Source organism: Rosa chinensis, chromosome 1 (genome assembly GCF_002994745.2).
Source record: "Rosa chinensis cultivar Old Blush chromosome 1, RchiOBHm-V2, whole genome shotgun sequence".
Taxonomy (NCBI): Eukaryota; Viridiplantae; Streptophyta; class Magnoliopsida; order Rosales; family Rosaceae; genus Rosa; species Rosa chinensis.
The window spans coordinates 8985754-9004025 of record NC_037088.1 but is presented as its reverse complement, the minus strand read 5'-3'; the positions used below and the strand labels follow the sequence as shown (position 1 = coordinate 9004025).

The 18272-nt window shown below is 41.7% G+C and overlaps 1 protein-coding gene across 3 annotated transcripts; it reads right to left on the bottom strand.

Annotated features, from left to right (window-relative positions):
* Positions 1 to 4608: 4608 nt before the first annotated feature.
* LOC112179558 (putative disease resistance RPP13-like protein 1) lies at positions 4609 to 12237 on the bottom strand. 3 transcript variants are annotated; one of them, XM_024318039.2, is made up of 5 exons: positions 11843 to 11984; positions 8073 to 11741; positions 7774 to 7961; positions 5197 to 5612; positions 4609 to 4989 (listed from the first exon to the last, which is right to left on the bottom strand). In XM_024318039.2, exons 1-2 carry the CDS (start codon positions 11947 to 11949, stop codon positions 8108 to 8110), a joined length of 3741 nt encoding a protein of 1246 aa, XP_024173807.1. In that variant the 5' UTR covers positions 11950 to 11984; the 3' UTR covers positions 4609 to 4989; positions 5197 to 5612; positions 7774 to 7961; positions 8073 to 8107. The 3 variants fall into 3 exon arrangements, with proteins under 3 accessions (XP_024173807.1, XP_024173788.1, XP_024173795.1); XM_024318020.2 differs by having other exon boundaries at positions 4610 to 4989; positions 8073 to 12237; XM_024318027.2 differs by having other exon boundaries at positions 4610 to 4989; positions 7774 to 7865; positions 8073 to 12237.
* Between the last annotated feature and the right edge of the window lie 6035 nt (positions 12238 to 18272).

Genomic DNA, 18272 nt, shown 5'->3' with positions numbered 1-18272 from the left:
CTTCCTCAGAGGTGGCGAGCTGCGACGACGTGGTGAAGATGGCATAGACTTCAGGTGTGTGTATGGCCGTGAAGCAAAGCGATTAATGCGCTAGGCACATGTAGGTGTTTGTGGAGCCCATGAAGATAGTCCAAAGATGCGTTGGTTAATCAGGAGGCATGGGTATTATTAGCCCAGTATTTTGAAGGACTGTATCGCGTTCTCGAAAGGGTGCCAAGATTGCCAGGCACATGGACCAGTCCAACACATTCCCAATATCCCCATGCAGCCTATTATTAAACCTTGGCCTGCGCGAGGCTGGGCACTGGACTTGATTGGGATGATTCACCCTCATTCTTCTCTCCAGCACAAGTTCATCATTGTCGCTACTGACTTATTCACTAAGTAGGTGGAAGCTGAGCCTTTGAAGGAGGCCTCCGGTGCCACCATTAGCCAATTCATCTTTCACAATATTATTTGCAGCTTTGGCATACCTGAGGTGTTGGTGTCAGACAAGGGGGCAACATTCATGGGTGGTGACATAGAGAAGCTCGTCAATGAATTAGGCATCCAGTTTATCCATAGCACGACCTATTACTCTCAATCCAATGGTCAAGCGGAGGCTAGTAATAAGATTATCATTACTTTATTGAAGAATCTGCTTGTCGAGAACCCTCGCCAGTGGCATGAAACACTGTATGAGACACTATGGGCTTATCGCACTTCCAAGCGAAACCCTACTGCCACCACGCCCTATGCTTTAATGTTTGGTCATGATGCAGTTCTACCTTTGGAGATCAATGTTCAGTCTCTACGCGTCCAAGATCAACATCACCTGAGCGGGAAGATTATGCCCAGGCTATGTGGCAGGAGCATGAAGATCTTAGCGAGAAGCGCTTAGAGGCCTTGGATAGCTTAGTGATGGAAAAGCAACGCATTGCCCGTGCCTATGATAAGAGGACGTGCAACCGCAGTTACAAAGAAGGTGAGTTAGTTTGGAAGGCGGTATTGCCATTTGGAGAGAAGTTGACCTGCCGCGATAAGTGGACTCCACGCTGGGAAGGACCTTTTGTAATTCACAGAGTTTTGGAGAAAGGGGCTTTTCACCTTAAAGATTTGGATGGTGAACTCCACCGCGACCCAATAAATGGCAGGTTTTTTAAGAAATATTATCCCAGCGTTTGGGAATTTGATGATCCACCAAACGCACCTGTCTCTAGGACAGGGGGGCAAACATAGTCTTACTATGTTCACATCTTTCCTTCCATTTAGGCCTACTCCGTGGCCCCATTCTCATGTATTCGCTTCACCTAGTAAGACTAGGGGGCAACAGTCTATACATTCAGGCTTTGTATTTGCGGCCTTTAGATGTTGATTGCGCTCTTCGAATCTTAATATTATTTTTCTTTTTTATTTTTATTTGTCTTTTCTTTTGACAATAGTGTTAAAAGCATATGTAGCATGGCCTATACCAGAGGCCTTATTATAATAAAAGTATGATAACTGCGAAAGCAACATATTTGCATTCATAGAGTGGCTTTGCAGCCAAAAGCAATACAAGTACATTCGCGAAAGTTACATTTGCAGGATTACAAAGCCAAAAGTGGCAAAGACATAAGACTTCAGAACTTCTAAGAGTTTCTGGATTTTCTATTGGGAGGGGCAGTGAGATGGTCACTCTTACTCTTCCTCTCTTTACCCTCCTCAAATCTAAGCTGCAACTGCTATCATCTGTATTGCAAGGAGAGGGAAGGAAATAATCCAGCGCAACCCTTCCAGTTGATTATCCTCCGGGATGAAGGTGGTCATCAAAGGAAAGCGCAGCCCAGTTGCCTCATCTCCCTCCAGGACAAAACTGAAGTTTAATCCGCTATGTCCAGGAGGTAGGGCGCTGAAGAAGAGCGTAGGGCCTTGGGTGGCCTCTCACCCTTGTTCAGTTTGCTCCGTGCTGACAACGACGATCAGATGACGTTGTCGATGGCCTCTTGGACGCCTCACCGGCACGGGTCGACTCTTTGCCTAGATTCCACTGCAGCTCGCCCAAGCTCGGCCCTGTCCAACAGCCGTCGCGCTGACAACGATGACCAAATGACGTCTTCAATGGCCTTCTGGATGCCTCACGCTCTCCTTGTCGTTGCCAATGGCCTCCTGGACGCCACCGATGCTCGAACCAGACTGTGACAGAGGAGATTGGTGATTAGGTGCCCAGAGCTTTTCTTTGGGTGCCCAAATCCATTTCTAGCTTTTTCTAATGGGATAGAAGGAAAGAAAAACAGTTTTGAATGTCTACTGCCCCGTAATAGATGTCTATTGGGGGACAATAAACGTTTTTAAATTGATATAATCTCTTCGTTTTTTATCTTTAATCAAAGCTTTATTTGTCTAATTTTAGGAAGGTTAGTTCTCATTCCAATTACCGAAAGCTCTATTGGAGGGCAATAGCCGTCTATTGGGAGGCAATAGAGGTTTATTGCCCCTCTATTAGGGGCAATAGGGAGCAATAGACGTCTATTGGGGCAATAAACCTTTCTGGCGACCTATGAAATCTCTTACGATCTCTTTAGGGATCTCCGGCGAGGTTTTCAGAAAAATCCGGTGGGTGGCGGCCAGTGACCGGTGACGGGCTTCGGTAGAATCTCCTATGGTTTCCCTTTCTTCCATTCTCTCTCTCTCTCTCTCTCTCTAAGTAACAAAGGGGTGAAGGTAAAATGATATTAAAAAAATATTAATAGGATATTATGGAAGACTTTCTTAGAGTGTTTTTGGTAAGAGGGAATTAAAAAATACTTAATGGGGTAAGTGGGAAAAAATCCCTAAAAATGGGTAAATGGACAAAAACCCTTAAAATATAGGTTTCACGTTCAAAATGCTCTATCCAAAGATTTTGAAAAAAAAAAAAAAACTTGAAATAAAATAAAGGGGCTGTGACCACTTACCCAATTTCAGCATGAATATTGCCCACTTACTCCACTAAGAGTTTTTTTAACCCATTTACCCAATCTAACCTCTAGTGACAGTTTTGCCCCTATTAAACTCTTTCCTCTCAGACTCTCTCTCTCTCTCTTTCTCTCTCTCTCACTCTCTCTGTGCCGCGCCCCACCTCCGGCTTTGCTCTCTCTATCTCACTGTGCCATGGCTACTCCGGCGGCTTCGGGCCACCACCTCCATCAAGTCTCCACCGCCATCAAAGACGATCTCAACCATCATGGGTCCCCTAAGCTAGCCCCAAGATCGGAGCACTGCCGGATTCGAACTCAACCTCCGAGCGACGCCGTCACCCGAACCAAACTCTCTCTCTCACTCTCTCTCTCTCTCTGCCATGGCTGCTCCGGCGCCCCACCTTCGGCTTCGGGCCAACAACTCGATCGATCCACCTCAAGCATTGCCGTCACCCAAACCACAGATCCAACGATCCAAGGCCCATTGCAACAACTCAGCCCACCTCCGAGCGACGCCGTCACCCGAACCAAACTCTCTCTCTCTCTCTCTCTCTCTCTCTGCCATGGCTGCTCCGGCGCCCCACCTTCGGCTTCGGGCCAACAACTCGATCGATCCACCTCAAGCATTGCCGTCACCCAAACCACAGATCCAACGATCCAAGGCCCATTGCAACAACTCAGCCCACCTCCGAGCGACGCCGTCACCCGAACCAAACTCTCTCTCTCTCTCTCTCTCTCTCTCTGCCATGGCTGCTCCGGCGCCCCACCTTCGGCTTCGGGCCAACAACTCGATCGATCCACCTCCAGCATTGTCGTCACCCAAACCACAGATCCAACGATCCAAGGCCCATTGCAACAACTCAGCCCACCACCGATCCGACTCTGATCCCAGCCCGAATCGACTCGTCTCCAATGTTGTCGTCACCCTAAAACACGCGGCCTCACACTCCTGCAGCGGCCTCACACTCCAGTGGGTGCCTAAAGCAATTTCTGGGTGCCTAGAGATTTTTTTTTTTGGGTATCCTAAGATTTTTTTTTTTTTTTTTGTATCTATAATGTATTCATTTTGGTTCACTTGAGAGCAATAATATGATTATTGGATGGTAATAATATGATTATTAAGGCAATAATAGGATTATTAGGAGGCAATAATATGAGTATTGAGAGGCAATAATATGATTACTGGGGGGCAATAATATGATCAATTGTGCCTGTAGTGTATTCAATTTAGTTTTGGGAGTTTATACAATTCACTGGACGGAAATAATATGATTTTGGGAGGCAATAATATGATTATTGGGATGCAATAATATGAGTATTGGGGGGCAATAATATGATTACTGGGGGGGGCAATAATATGGTTATTGGGTATTATTAGGGAGGTAATAAATTCAGACGTCAGAATCCGGACACCAGTCCGATAGCCGGATTCTAGATTCCGGTGATCGGTCGCCGGATTCCCGTCACCGGAGTCAGCGCCTAGCCACTGGTCACCCGAGGCCAGCAAAGTGAAGGATGACTTCTCCCTCTTAAGTGAGAAAGAACGAGAGGGCAAAAAAGTCCCAAAAATAAATAAAAAAAGAATTAATTGGGTAATAGGGAAATAATCTCTTAGAGTGTTTTGGGTAAATGGGGTTAAAAAACTGTTAGTGGAGCAAGTGGACAATTTTTAAGCTAAAATTAGGTAAATGATCATTTCCCCTAAAATAAAAGCTTCCATCTCAATAATTTTTTTCCCGAAGTATACATAGTTCTACTCAAGCACAATCCCGCACACAAGTGCACAAGCGAACACAACTCAATATTATTTATACAATTATACATACTCCATTCCGTAGGGTTCTCTCAAAATAAGTGATACATTTCTTTCACCTTTTCGGAGGAATGGCACTAGGTAAGAGCAAGATTTTTAGGGCTCTCTAAATGTAGCACACTATGATTGCAATTACTTGCCAAATAACCAACGAGCCACAGCTCACCAGCCCTAAAATTAACTCATAATTATCATTTGATGAAGAAATAGGGAGCTCCATTGAAATTCCACATCATTCCTCAATGCCACTTTCAACCCCTGAGGAAAATAATGAAAGAATGTCATCCACAAATGGCCGGATATCCGGCATGTATGCATGGAAAGCCGCAAATATATCTTAACTAGACATTCAGAGATGATTCCACCTAATAAATGGCTGACAACATGTGACATCTGAAGACATAACATGCCAGGAGAGAATGTTTATATGCTATGCTCTGTAATTCGATTGTAGTTTTGCCTTACCTTGCTGAAATATGTCTGAGTACATAGGCACTGCACCGTCTCTTTTAACCTCAAAATCAGCATCAAGATCCTAAACAAAGCACTCATTAGGAATCAATGCCTATAACCTCAACGTTCTCACTTTAGATGAATGCAAGCACATGTTTAAAATGTTTCGCCACTCGAGTTCATTTTGTTTTCTCATACGTAGCTCATCGATGTTGTGGCCAGAAATCCCCTTGTAGTGTTTAGATACTTCCTGGAGATGGCCAGATGGGCCTTACTCCTTGTTGATAGTATCCTAATCACCTCAACATCTTCGATGGGGTTCGTCTTATCTGCATTCTTAATGGCTTGAGAAAATGTTGGGGCCTCAGCTTTTGCGGTATGTCATCTTTAACCTGTGCTTCATTCCTACTCACTACTGCAACCAATAGCTGTAAAATGCAAATGCCACAAGAAAAAGAAAAACACCGGTTAAAATCCTTCACATGTTCATGTCATATATCATATAAAAGCGAGTTCAAAAAGGGAAGCGCCACAAGGCTTCCCTTTTGCACTCCCTCGGATATCACCTGGAGGAATTCAAATAACACGAATGCAATGGCTGGAAAATTGTGTTTCTACATGACACCGTACCGCTATTAGCACACTCTGTTTGTCATTCTTCACTTCAAAATCAATATTTTATTATTTTCATCCCAATATGAGAACGAAAGGGGAGTAGGAATAGCATTGCCATTTCTGCAATAGATTTGCAAGAACAGTTTCTTAAACTACAGAGGTAAGGGATAGCATGTCCAGTCTATTAGTATAAGCGCCAACAAAAGCTCATATATTATAATGCATTCAAGCATCGAGAGGCTTCATTCTCTAACTTACTACTACTATTGCTGAAATTGCCTGGAAGTTTTGGTCACAAGATCCATCAGCCTTGTTGATTGCTAACAGAATAATTACTTGTCCAGACAGTGTTGGTCAAATAGGATGTAGCTAATTAAATCAGAACTCAATTCTAAAATTTATCATTGCTATCCCTCATCACCTGTTTTTTGTTCAATCACATTACAGACTACATCTGCATGTTCCCATTTCAAAAGTTACAGTTAATATTGCAACAGAATCTTACATGGTTTACTCCATATCACTATCAAAAGACTCTTACCTAAGGAGTGCATGGTATTGTAGATTCACTAACATGAATTTGTTTGTTTTGGTCCAAAATTTTAATATTTTATGACAACATAATTTTGTGGAATGTTTAGAAGTTTAAGAGGAAAATAATGGTAAAGAGTAAACAATAAGGTATAGAACTCTTCCGTGTTTATGAAAACCGTACCATTAGATCTCACTAGCTTCAATGCAAACAGACATGCATAAAAGTCTTACTTATCCAATGTATTTATAAGTTACAACTTAAGTAATGATGTGTAACAGGATGCAGTAATTTTGTGGACATGTGATCATCCTGAAAGGGATGCTACACTGGCAAGAGATGGACTCAAGACCAAGAAAAAAGGCATAAAACACTTGAAAGTGCTAGTTGAGATAGCATGTGCATCACCTCCTCACCACTTGATGGCAGTGAGGCAGGTCTATGGTTCACTTTTTGAATGCTCACTTGAGGAGGACATTGCATCCACTGTTTCCCTCCTCCTCAGAAAGGTGAAAGCATATTGAGTAGCTAGGAAATATTAGACTCATATATATACTTGATAAAGTAGAACGTAACTATGCACGAATCACCTGCATGCCATTCACTGAAACCAGTGGTTTCTGTTCCTGCTTGGCACTCTAGCACTTACTAGACTTAACAAAAATGGCACAAAAGTGGTTCTTTGGTGGTCTGAGGAACTCCCATTATGGGATTCCTAATGTCATGATTCTTTTGTGAGGAAAGAGAAAAGCATTTTGCAAGGATAAGAAAGCTATTTATCAATGAAAATAATGGAAAAGAGAAATTTCCCCACTGATTTTCTAAACAAAACTATCCCCAGTAAAACATTTCTCATTATAGAACTTCCCCATTATGCTTCCCAGCAAAGCATATGAAGCGAAAAAGTAACTTCAGTTAGCACTTTCAGATGAGGACTTACGATAAAGTTAATTAAGAAAAAGGATATCTCAGTAGTAAGAGTTCACCACAATAATTCAAAGATGATCTATTGCATTGTGGGGACTTAAAACGGAACCTCAAAAAACAGGTTTGCCTCAATGGGGAAGATATAAGAGCAGCTAAGAAGTTTTGTACTTAAATTTATCATATTAATTTAGAATGAATGATTCAATGAGATCTTTTTAACAAGCTTACTAACAACCTGACATCAAAATTAAAACATATTAACAGTCTTGGTGGCTTGCTCAACTGTTAGTAGTTATATGTACACACGTATCTGTAGTTATTAATCATGAAATCACTTCAAATAGTACCTATTAAATTTCCTTGAAAGTTATTGAGCTAATGACAAGTACTATTTAGGTCCTCTGGGTCATATTTCGAGTGATGAGAAACAAAGCAGAAGTGCATTCTAAAAGCTTAAACACAGAATATTGAAAACAGTTCCAAGGTTCCCCAGAAATGTCAAGTCATTATCTCACCTGTGGATGTTTGATGAAAGAGTCAGTCACAGGCCTGATACTGTTTCTTGCAGGCGCAGAAAGGAATAAATGATCAACTGAGCCTTCTCAAGCTGAGAAGAAAGTAAGGAAGAATCCAAACTGTAAGCAACTTCACTGATAGCAAGCATATTTTAAACAGCTAGAAGATGAAACTTTGTTACAACTGCCTGCATGTATAATCAAATATGATCATGACAAATTACCAAAAAATTTTGGAACGGGTAATGCATATCTAACGAAAGCAGTAAAGCTTTTGATCATGGTCTCATGGGAAGTACCTGGAGGGTAGTATGAGAATATGAGGAGGTATGTCCTATGAAGGTGGAGAGTCTGCACTAGAGATCTCTTGCAACTTTTCACTTATATACATGTTCCAGCTGCTGTCCTCATCGATATCCGAGTTGGCTTCTGAGTCTGAGCCTCCAAGCTGTATGTGAGGGATGCGTAATATTTTTGGCCAATATCTTCCTCTTCCTTGTTTGCATTTCTCTTCTATCTCCGGGCATCTTTTGATACTAAGTTTCTGAAGTGAAAGAGGCAGGCCGGTGTCTGGAATGAATGCTAGCTTAGGACAGTCCCAAATTTCAAGAGATTGAAGAGAGGTGAGGAATTGAAGACCCTTGCTGAGTTCGATCAAATTTACAAAGTATCCGAACGTGAGTCTAGTGAGAGATTTGGGGAGCTGCAGTATTTGATTCTCATCAGGTGGAAAAGAGACCACATCTGTAGCACCTTGGATCCTCAACTGTCTAAGAGAGGTTAAGTGATGCAGCCCCCAACTGAAGAGTTGAAAAATATCGAAACCTGCTATATCAATTGATGTCACGTTGGCAGTAAACCCCCCCTCTCGTAGAAAAGGCACAAGACCTTCACAATGACCAATCCTGAGTATCTTTAGAGAGTTTAGATTGGAGGCTCCTGTTGGCGACCCTCCTCTCGTGAAGGAAACAAGACTTTTACAGTCCCAAATCTCAAATAAACGAAGATTGGTGAGGTGGCATATCCCCTCCGGTAAGGATTTAAGACTTGAGCAACGGAAGATATCAAAAAGTTCGAGACAATTGTTCTCGTAGAAGCTTTCTGTTATTGACTCTAGTTGGTCACTTCGATGAATTTGAAGGTGTTTGAGAGCCCTTGGTACATGGCCATTGAATGACAAGGATGTGAGGGATGGACAACCAGTAATGGTCAAGTACTCAAGAAAGGATTCGTCTTGCATCAAACAAGGAGAAGAAGAAGAAGGTAATGAAGCCTCACCCTTCTCCCCTAGCAATGATGTCAATTTTTTGCACAATCGAATCTCTATTCTTGTTACACTTGACGGTATCTGATATCTTGCAAAAGATGTAAGGGAATGGCACTGCTGAATCCATATATATTTAAGAGAAGATGGCAGACTACCTTCTGGAAAAGATACTAGACTTTGGCATTTATATATTCTGAGCTCATGAAGTGACATCAAGTGTTGGAGTACTCTATCCTCACTTTGCAATGAAGATGCCAGCTCCTCGCAACCAGTAATCTGTAAATACGTAACACTTGTCAATCCTCTCATGAATTCCTCTATTTGGAGTCTGAACTCTGAAATACTAGCAAGCTTTACAACCTTGAGTAACTTGAACTCAACTGAACTTCTGTGCACCACTGCCTTGCAATTGTCAATGTTTAGTTGACATAGTTGTTTATAATTGGAAATCGAAACCACGAGCTGCATGCATTCACGAATCACAAGGTTGGATAGATAAACAAGGTTTGTGGGTAACCTGCCCTCTAAATTGGGGCATCTTGAGATAGTTAGCATTGTTAAGCAAGGGAAAACTCCCTTCCCTTTTACTTGTTCCCACGGAAACCACTCCTTCCAATGTTTCATGTCCTCAAATTCAAGGGTCTCCAACAGTGGAAAAGGCAAGCTACCATCTCCATAAAACTCAGGACCCACGCTTTCTACTTCAGACATTCCAGTTATGTACAGTTCTTTGAGAGAACATAATTGTCCAAGTGGAGGCAAGAACCGACATTTTTTACAATTCTCTAACCTTACAACCATCATCTCAAAGAATGAAGGATATCCTATCCATTTTGGAAACGTCAAACCACCATAGCCCTTGATCATGAGTTTTCTGAGCTTTCCATGAGGTTTTAACATGTCAAGCACCTCTAATTCCCTGTTTCCTATGCCATTCCATTCTAGTTCCAATGCATCAAGCCCTTTCTTTCCAGTTAAGTCAGCCCTCCTTGCTTCCTCAACATCATTCACCTTCTGCAGTCTTGAAATGGACAATGTCCCTCGAAGATTCAATAAGGGCCCTATCTCGCTTATCCCTGACTCGCTACCTTTGCCCACCAAAAACTTGCACAGTGTTTGTAGATTAGTCAACTGACCTAGTTGTGCAGGCATTCCTTCCAATGACGGTACATGTGAATTGTTGAGATGCCGTAGATTAGTTAGATTGCTAATGTTCGTCGGTAGAGCCTTCAAATGAGAACATCTTTTCAAAATCAATGTCTGCAAGTTGAAAAGAGTGGTGATTGGTTCAGGCAAACTAGTTATTTGTGTGTAAGAAAGATCAAGGTACCGTAGATGCTTCAAATGACCAATTGAATCTGGCAACTCAGTTATTTGATAGCCATTAAAAGAGAGCACCCTTAAAGACTCCAATTTTGGTACTAAATCAAAAGCAACCTTGCGAGATAGATAATGCTGACGACCTTGTGGACCTTGTGAAATTGAAAGTGGTAAGAAAGTCCGCAACCGTTTGAATTTTAAAACATTCTCAAATTTTTTATCCCCATCATAAAGACCAGAAATGTAAGATGAATGTCGGATCCTTGGAGCACACCTACCATCCCATTTATCCTGCAGTCTGAAAAACGTGCCTCCAGCAGCCCATCGTGCCAAATCTCCAACAAGGTCATGCATTACATATCGTGAATTGTTCTTGCCTGAGTTTTGAAATAGTGACCGAGATAAGAGCTCGACAAAATAGTTGTCACCAATATCTTCCATCTGTGTACTTCCTTCTGATTGCTGAAGCAAACCCTCTGCCATCCATAGAAGGATTAACTGCTTTTTCTTGAATTCATAGTCATTTGGTAGTATGGAGCAATAGGCAAAGCACCTCTTCAAACTTGAAGGGAGATAATGATAGCTCAATTTTAATACTGGGAGAATGCCACTATTATCACACACAGTCCACAATCTATTATTCAATACTTCCTCCCATTTGTCAGTTTCCTTACAACGTAAAATACCACCAAGGGTCTTCGCAGCCAAAGGCAATCCATCGCAATTTTTAACGATTTTCTTAGTTAACTCAAAACTCGGCGGTTTGACATTGTTGACATGTTGCTGAAATACCTGCCAACAGTCTTCCTCAGACAGAGTCTTCAAATCATAAACTTCTGTAGCTCCCATCAATTTTGCAACTTCTTTATCCCGCGTTGTCACAATTATCTTACTTCCCTGTGCTCCAAGATGAAAAGTGGACTGCAAACTTCTCCATGAATTGTAGTCACATGTGGTCCACACATCATCTAGAACAATTAAAAACCTTTTCCCTTCTAATGCCTCACGCAAATTATCTTGAACTTGACAGAACTCATCCAAATCACAATGTTGGGATGTGACCAACTTATAAATTGTTTTCGTCACCCTCTCAAGATTGAAGTTATCAGACACAGATACCCACACCTTGGGATTAAATTGCTTAACTGCAGTGAATACATGTCCTGCAAGTGTTGTCTTGCCGATTCCTGGCATACCAACAATTGCAACTACGTGAAAACTGGTGGTCGAAGGCTCATGATATCTAAACAAAAATTCAAGAATTGTTTTTTTATCTTCACCCCTTCCAACTACAGGTCCATCAAGCACATATGAACTTGGCAACCTTTGCCCCATCATAGTGGACCTAGGCTCAATATATATTAACCCCAGGTCGCTTTTCCTTTGAGATATACGAAGTAACCGATCATCAATCTCCTCGATTTCAGAGTTCATGTTCAAGTTGAATTTAACTTTAGCAACTTTAGAAAAGATCCCTCGTACCTTGCTTGTGCCGGCCCGATTTTGCTGCTTGACCTTGCGTCGTAACATCTTAGTGGAAAACTTGTCCAGTATGTCCTCCACATCATAAGCCAAGTCTTTGAGATCATCCAGCCATAGCTCCACTGCCTTGCTCGTTAGTTGCTTCTCCTCTGCATCATACAGCACAGCCACAATGGTAGACAAAGTTTCCCTCCATTTCTCCAGCTTTCTGCCAACCCCCTTTTGGGTTGCGAAGTTGACAAAGTCGCCAGAGACCAACCTGCTCAGCAGCACCTCAATAAATGCCGCAAGAAATATCTCTCCTATTGCCATAGCTTCTTTTACGGAGGAAGCAATCAAAGCATGTGTGTTTTCTTTAGCCGGGCAATCAATGTGAAAGCTTTACTGTATCAAAATTCATGGCTGGGGATGTTGCAAAAAGTCAAACATTGCAAATTCTATCCATATAATTGGGACAAAATGGAGTTACCCCTTGGTAACAGTGTAGTGCCGGTTTTGCCCTTGAAGTATCTGCTGTTTTACATGCTCATCATGACAGCTGTGTGTCACTGTGTCTTATATATGTGTGTGTGTTTTTTAACCTCTGCGGGTGAGAGTGGCAGTGAAACAGATGGAGAGAGAGAGTGATAGGGACGGACATCTGAGAGAGAGTGAGTGACAAAGGGTTGATATCTTGGTTGTTGAGTACTTATGATACAATTTCAGTGATTTCTGAGGTTAGTCTTATATGAATATTGTGCAAATTAACACGACATTTCAGTCATGAATTTTGGTCTGAAACAATCGGTATGTTGTTTTGCAGGTTTTAGAAAGCAAAAAAAAAAAAGGTTTTGGTTGGGAGCTATAGTAACTACTTCACACATCAAGTTTCCTCTATTGCTTCAGTGATGGGATGCTGCAGTTTCTTTAATTGGTTTCTCTATTGCTAGAGATCCCAAACTAAAAATAAAGCCCAGTTGTAGCTAATAGTAGTCACCCTTCGCAGAGCATTTGTTGGATGACGCTTTGGAAGATGATAATACCAAACTCCTCTCCCTCACTCTTTCCATCCCCAAACCACCATGGACGCCAAGTTGTTACAACCTTCAGCCCCCAACAGTTCAGCCTACAGTACCCTAATGTCCTTAAGACCCATTTCCCATTTGGTCTCTAAGACCATTTTTACAACTTCCAGCCATAGCTTAATTTCTATCCAATCCAGGAAGACGAATGTCATTGAGGCTATCATGACTGTTGTTGTTGCGCTAAAGTTGACTACAGGGTAGTTAATAATTACTTTTTCCTAATCGAGCATAAATTGTGTATTTGAGACGTATGATCATGAACATAGCTAAAATATGTTCTTAAGGTTTCACAGTTTGTTTGAAAATATGTAGGCGCAACTTTTTGCAAATGACTTGACAGAGCATTGGTTTTTTTTTTGTTTTGTTTTTTTTTTTCCGAATTGATGGGAGGCACAAATATTGAGTTTCAAATAGCATGTGCCGTGTGAAACTTATGAAAGGCAAAATTGATTCTCCTAGGCCACGTTTGGTTCACGGAAAGTAAGCATCAAGAAATGAAACTTGTTCCTCTCCTGCGTTTGGGATGTAAAAGGAAAGGAAATCATTTCCTGAATGGAGGGAAACTAAGGAGAAAAGTGGTTCCTTCCAAACCCCAAATGAATCACTTTCCCTCCTTCTTTCCTTGCATTTATTACTCACAACATATTATTTTATTATATTATTTACAAACTTTTTAACAACTTTCCTAATAACTTTCCTTACGTTACCAAACATCGGAATAGAAAATTATTAGGAAATATCATTTCCCTTCCTATGGGAAAGACAAATGAATTATTTTCCTTTCCGTGAACCAAACGAGGGTTGGGCTTGGAGTGAAGGAATCCAGGGTTGTTGAACTGAATTAGCAAATATTTTAAAGAAGAATAAGGTGGTGACGTAGACTTACAAACTCGAAACATTTTAGAGGCAGGGAGCCGTCTCTTATATTTTTCATTACTATTTGATGCACTATTCTGATCAATGTCTGATATATGGTGTTTCATCTCTATGATCAAGAATCAAATACTTTTTAGTTACATCTTTCATTATTATAAATTCTTAGCAACATCAAATCCCGTGGCAAAGCGCGGGTGTCATTGCTAGTTCTTTTAATAAAGTCAATTCATGTACAGTAACACTCTTATCCTTGAACCTCAGTTATATATTATAATGATGCATAGCTGAGCAGATGACAGTTGACAAGGCAGTGGTTTTAGTTAATTGGTTTTAACAAAATGGAATTGTATATAAGTTTTGATCAAATCACTACATAGAACATGTCTGAACAATCAATCTCCACCACAAAAATAATAACATATCTCCATGTAACAAAACACTTAAAATCGTCGCTGCTTCCTTCTGAATTTGGTATAAGCAGTCAAAACCTCATAGCCCCCCATAAGAATATTAACACTAAAATTACAAATTTTTCTAGCTAATTAACAAGTTGAAAAGGAAAAACTAACTTGTGTTGGGTTCGATGGCACTAGAGGCAGAGTGAGAGTTGAGACGCCCAATTTTTTGGGATGGAGGTGATTACTTGAGTCTTGATGGGAGTCCAATTGCATTTCTGATGGTTTTGGGGTTCCCTCTTCTTTATGCATTCCAATTGTTTTTTGGGGAAATTTTATTATTATTTGTTTTAGGAAATCAGAAATTGAGAGATAATCGTCGTGTATTCTCATTGATAATAGGGGCCTCTTTATATAGAGGATTACAATGCATAGAATCTCAATCATACAAGGAAAGTAATCGTACATTGATTAGGAATCTAGATCCTTCTAATTGAACCCTATTACCACTAGGTCAAGTAACCTAGAGTTTGGGCTAAACACAAATTAGGTTTTCCTTGAACACTCCCCCTTGTGTTGCCCAAACGTGGTGCTTCTCCCGTTGCCTCATTAAAAACCTTGCCGAGTAACAAAAACCCAGTGGGACAAAAATAACCTCGGTCGAAGGAGAAAAAGAGCACAACACACCCTTCACGTTTTGAGACCATACATGTAGACATCTCCCCCTGATGTCTGCATCTCCCCCTGATGACAACGGTCATGGGAGATCGGATAACTTCCATAAACGATGCTACCAACACGTTTCTCGAAAGTGGAATCTAGGCAATGACTTAGTGAGCAAGTCTGTCATACTGTCCTCAGATTGAATCTAGTTCAAATTGATCTTGAGGAGATTCTGTTGTTGCTGATTATCCTTGGTGTTGTCGCTTTTGATGTAGCATTGCTTCATTTATTCAAAACGAACAGCATTATCCTAAATGCTCGTAGGCTCATCTTGTGGTAGACTTCAAACCACAATTGTTTCGAACATGTGTAATTATGGATCCAATCCATATACATTCACGAACCACTTCGTGAAGAGCAATGATCTCTACATTGTTCGAAGATATAGCGACTAGGGTCTATTCTATAGACCTCCAAGATGTCACAGTCTTTTCCCATGGTGAACACTTGACCGGATTGGGAATGACCATTGTGTGGGTCAAAGAGATACCCAACATCAGCAAAACCTTCCAAAACACATGTCGTTTTAGGATGGGGATAATGGACGCAGGCTAGTGTTGGCGACGTACCTGGTGTGTGATGGGTCCGAATCCATCATCTCATTGTAGGGATAGAACAAGCCCATATCACTCATACATCTCAAGTATCGAAAGATATCTTTTACACCAATCCAATGGCGTCGCGTTGGCGCAGAGCTATATCTAGCTAACAAGTTCACAACATATGAGATGTTCGGTCTTGTGCATTGGGATAAGTACAATAATGCGCCTATTGTACTAAGTAAGGTACTCCTGCCTATAGCACATCTTCGTCATCATTCTTTCGACGAAGAGGATCCTTTTCAGGATCAAGACTACGGACGATCATGGGGGTGCTTGAAGGCTTGACCTTGTCAAAATGCCTAAGCATCTATCGACACGATGCTCAAGTTCCAAACTGAGCCATAATCGTGTTCTCCCAAAATCCTTCATCTCAAACTACGGATTTCAAGTGTTCAGCGGTTTCCCTTAACTCTTTAAGGGTTTCTAATGAAGATCATGTCCAACATGAACCGCGATAGAATCTGAAACTTGTCATAGAAATGCGTGGGCATATCCCTTCCCAATCAAGTAGTCACTTTAGTGAGCGTTTCAACCTCTTTGTAAACGCGCTCCATGGTCTAGAGCCACTTGACTTGGGTAAATGAAGTTCACCATGAACCTTCATGTATATTTCGTACCTAGATCCCTATAGAGATACGTAGTGACCACATTTGTAAGCTGCATGTTCAGTTATTCGGAAACTACCAAACTGACAAGGTAGTGGAGTGCAATGACATCCATTACGAGAGAATATGTCTCATCGTAGTCGATTCCAGGGCGTTTTGTGAGAAGCCTTGCGCCATAAGGCGAGATTACCATCTCTTTTTCTCATCACGCTTTCTAACGAATACCCATTAGTCAATAGGTTTTATGTTAGGAGGTGTTGGCATCTCTAGCTCGAAAACCTTCCTCTTCGTTAGAGAATCCATCTTAACCTGGATCGCATCTTTCCATTTAGGCCAAATCTCTCTACGTTGACATTCATTCATCAACGGAGCGTGGTTCGATATCATTGGACTCAACAAACTCATGCGCAATGAAATACGCAGCTACATCATCAATTATGATGGAGTTTCTATCCCACATCTCATGTACACTAGTGTAAGTTTCATAGAGCTCTATATTCTCAGGAATAGGTTCTGACGTTGAGGCGTCCCCAACGATAACCATAACCCGGAAGATACTCATGAGACGGATTTTGAGTCTTGATGATCAAAGGATTGGAATGTGCCAAAGTATCCTTCGAACCCACAGGCCTCTCCACGCATCCTAGCTGGGGCCATGGCCTGTAACGCCAGAGTGCCACTCTCTTTGGCGTTGGCGTCATGCCTACCTCCGTGTAGGGTGACGCTACATCCTCTCATAGGGACGTCCTTCCTTGCAGGCTTGGTTGCAGCATATTTGTGTGATCTCGTCACTTTAACTGGGATCAAGATGAGACATAGTGGGGACAGGCCACGACAATCCCTGTCATTCCTGCTGAACATCCGTGTTCTTATCTCCCCCTAACGATGGGAAGACTGTCTCATCAAAGTGACAACCCGCAAATCTAGCGGTAATGAGATCGCCTTGCAAGGGCATTAAGTGGCGGACGATTGTTGGAGTCTCAAATCCAACGTAGTTACCCATTCGTCTGTAAGGACCCATCATAGAGCGCTGTAGCGGCGCAATGGGCACATAAATGGCTCACTCAAATATGTGTAAGTACAATACCTATACCCAGTCACTAGCTGTAATGCAGAGGTACATTGAGTGGCGGTGCGTCGTAGACGAAGTAGCATAGCTGCATGCGATATTGCATCACCCCAAGCGGATATAAGGAGATTGATGCGCATTACCAATGTCCGGACTACCATCGTAGTCGTTTCCGCAAGACCATTTAGGTGTACATGGGAATGTAATGTCCAACATCAGTCCCATTGCAATATCCATCGAAAGTCTTTCGATGTCAACTCTCTAGCATAGTCAAAACCAATTGACTGAATAGGATGATCTGGGAAGTGAGCCCGTTGTCATATGATATGTGCTAGGAGTGTAGCATAAGCAGCACTTATAAGTAGACAATGGCACAACACGTGACCAGCGTGTTTGCGTGTCAACCAATATCATGAAATATTTAAGCGTCCGCAAGTTGGTTGAATCAATCCACAGAATCCCCATGGATTCTATGTAAGAACATAATGAGTATTATCATATCCTTTGCATAGGACGGTCTTAGTCCTAATTTCCCTAAGGAACGGGCTTTGTAAAACGAGCGAGAGGCTTTAGAAGCAACCAATGAGGATTTTTGGTTGGGCCTGAGCGTCTAAAACGCTATTTGAAGCAAGTTGGTGATTGCAGCATCACCTGGGGCGCCATCACCATGATGGACGCCATCCATGGCGTCATGGATAGGAACTACGCCAGCCCTAGGCTGATGGTGGACGGAGGCGGTGCCCTAGGCAACAGCGTCAGTCACACTTAGTCTAGGAATCAACTTTTGATTCATGCTTCATTTCGCTCGAGAGAAAAGATGTCCGTGTGAAGTCTTTTGTAGACGGATCATCATATCATGACTAGGATGATCTATCCTGCAGTGACAAAGCCAATATGTGTCTAAATCTAAGAGATCTTCTCTCATAACTTTTATTGGATTAATAGATCGAATAGTGACATAGAGTCCACTAGAGGGACACATAAACTTCTCTAAGATGCGTCGTTGTTCGCAATCATTAAAGGTATTGCAAAGGAACTCATTTCCGTTCTCTACATGCATTTTCGCATGGAATTCGTTGGCTATTCATAGGGTACG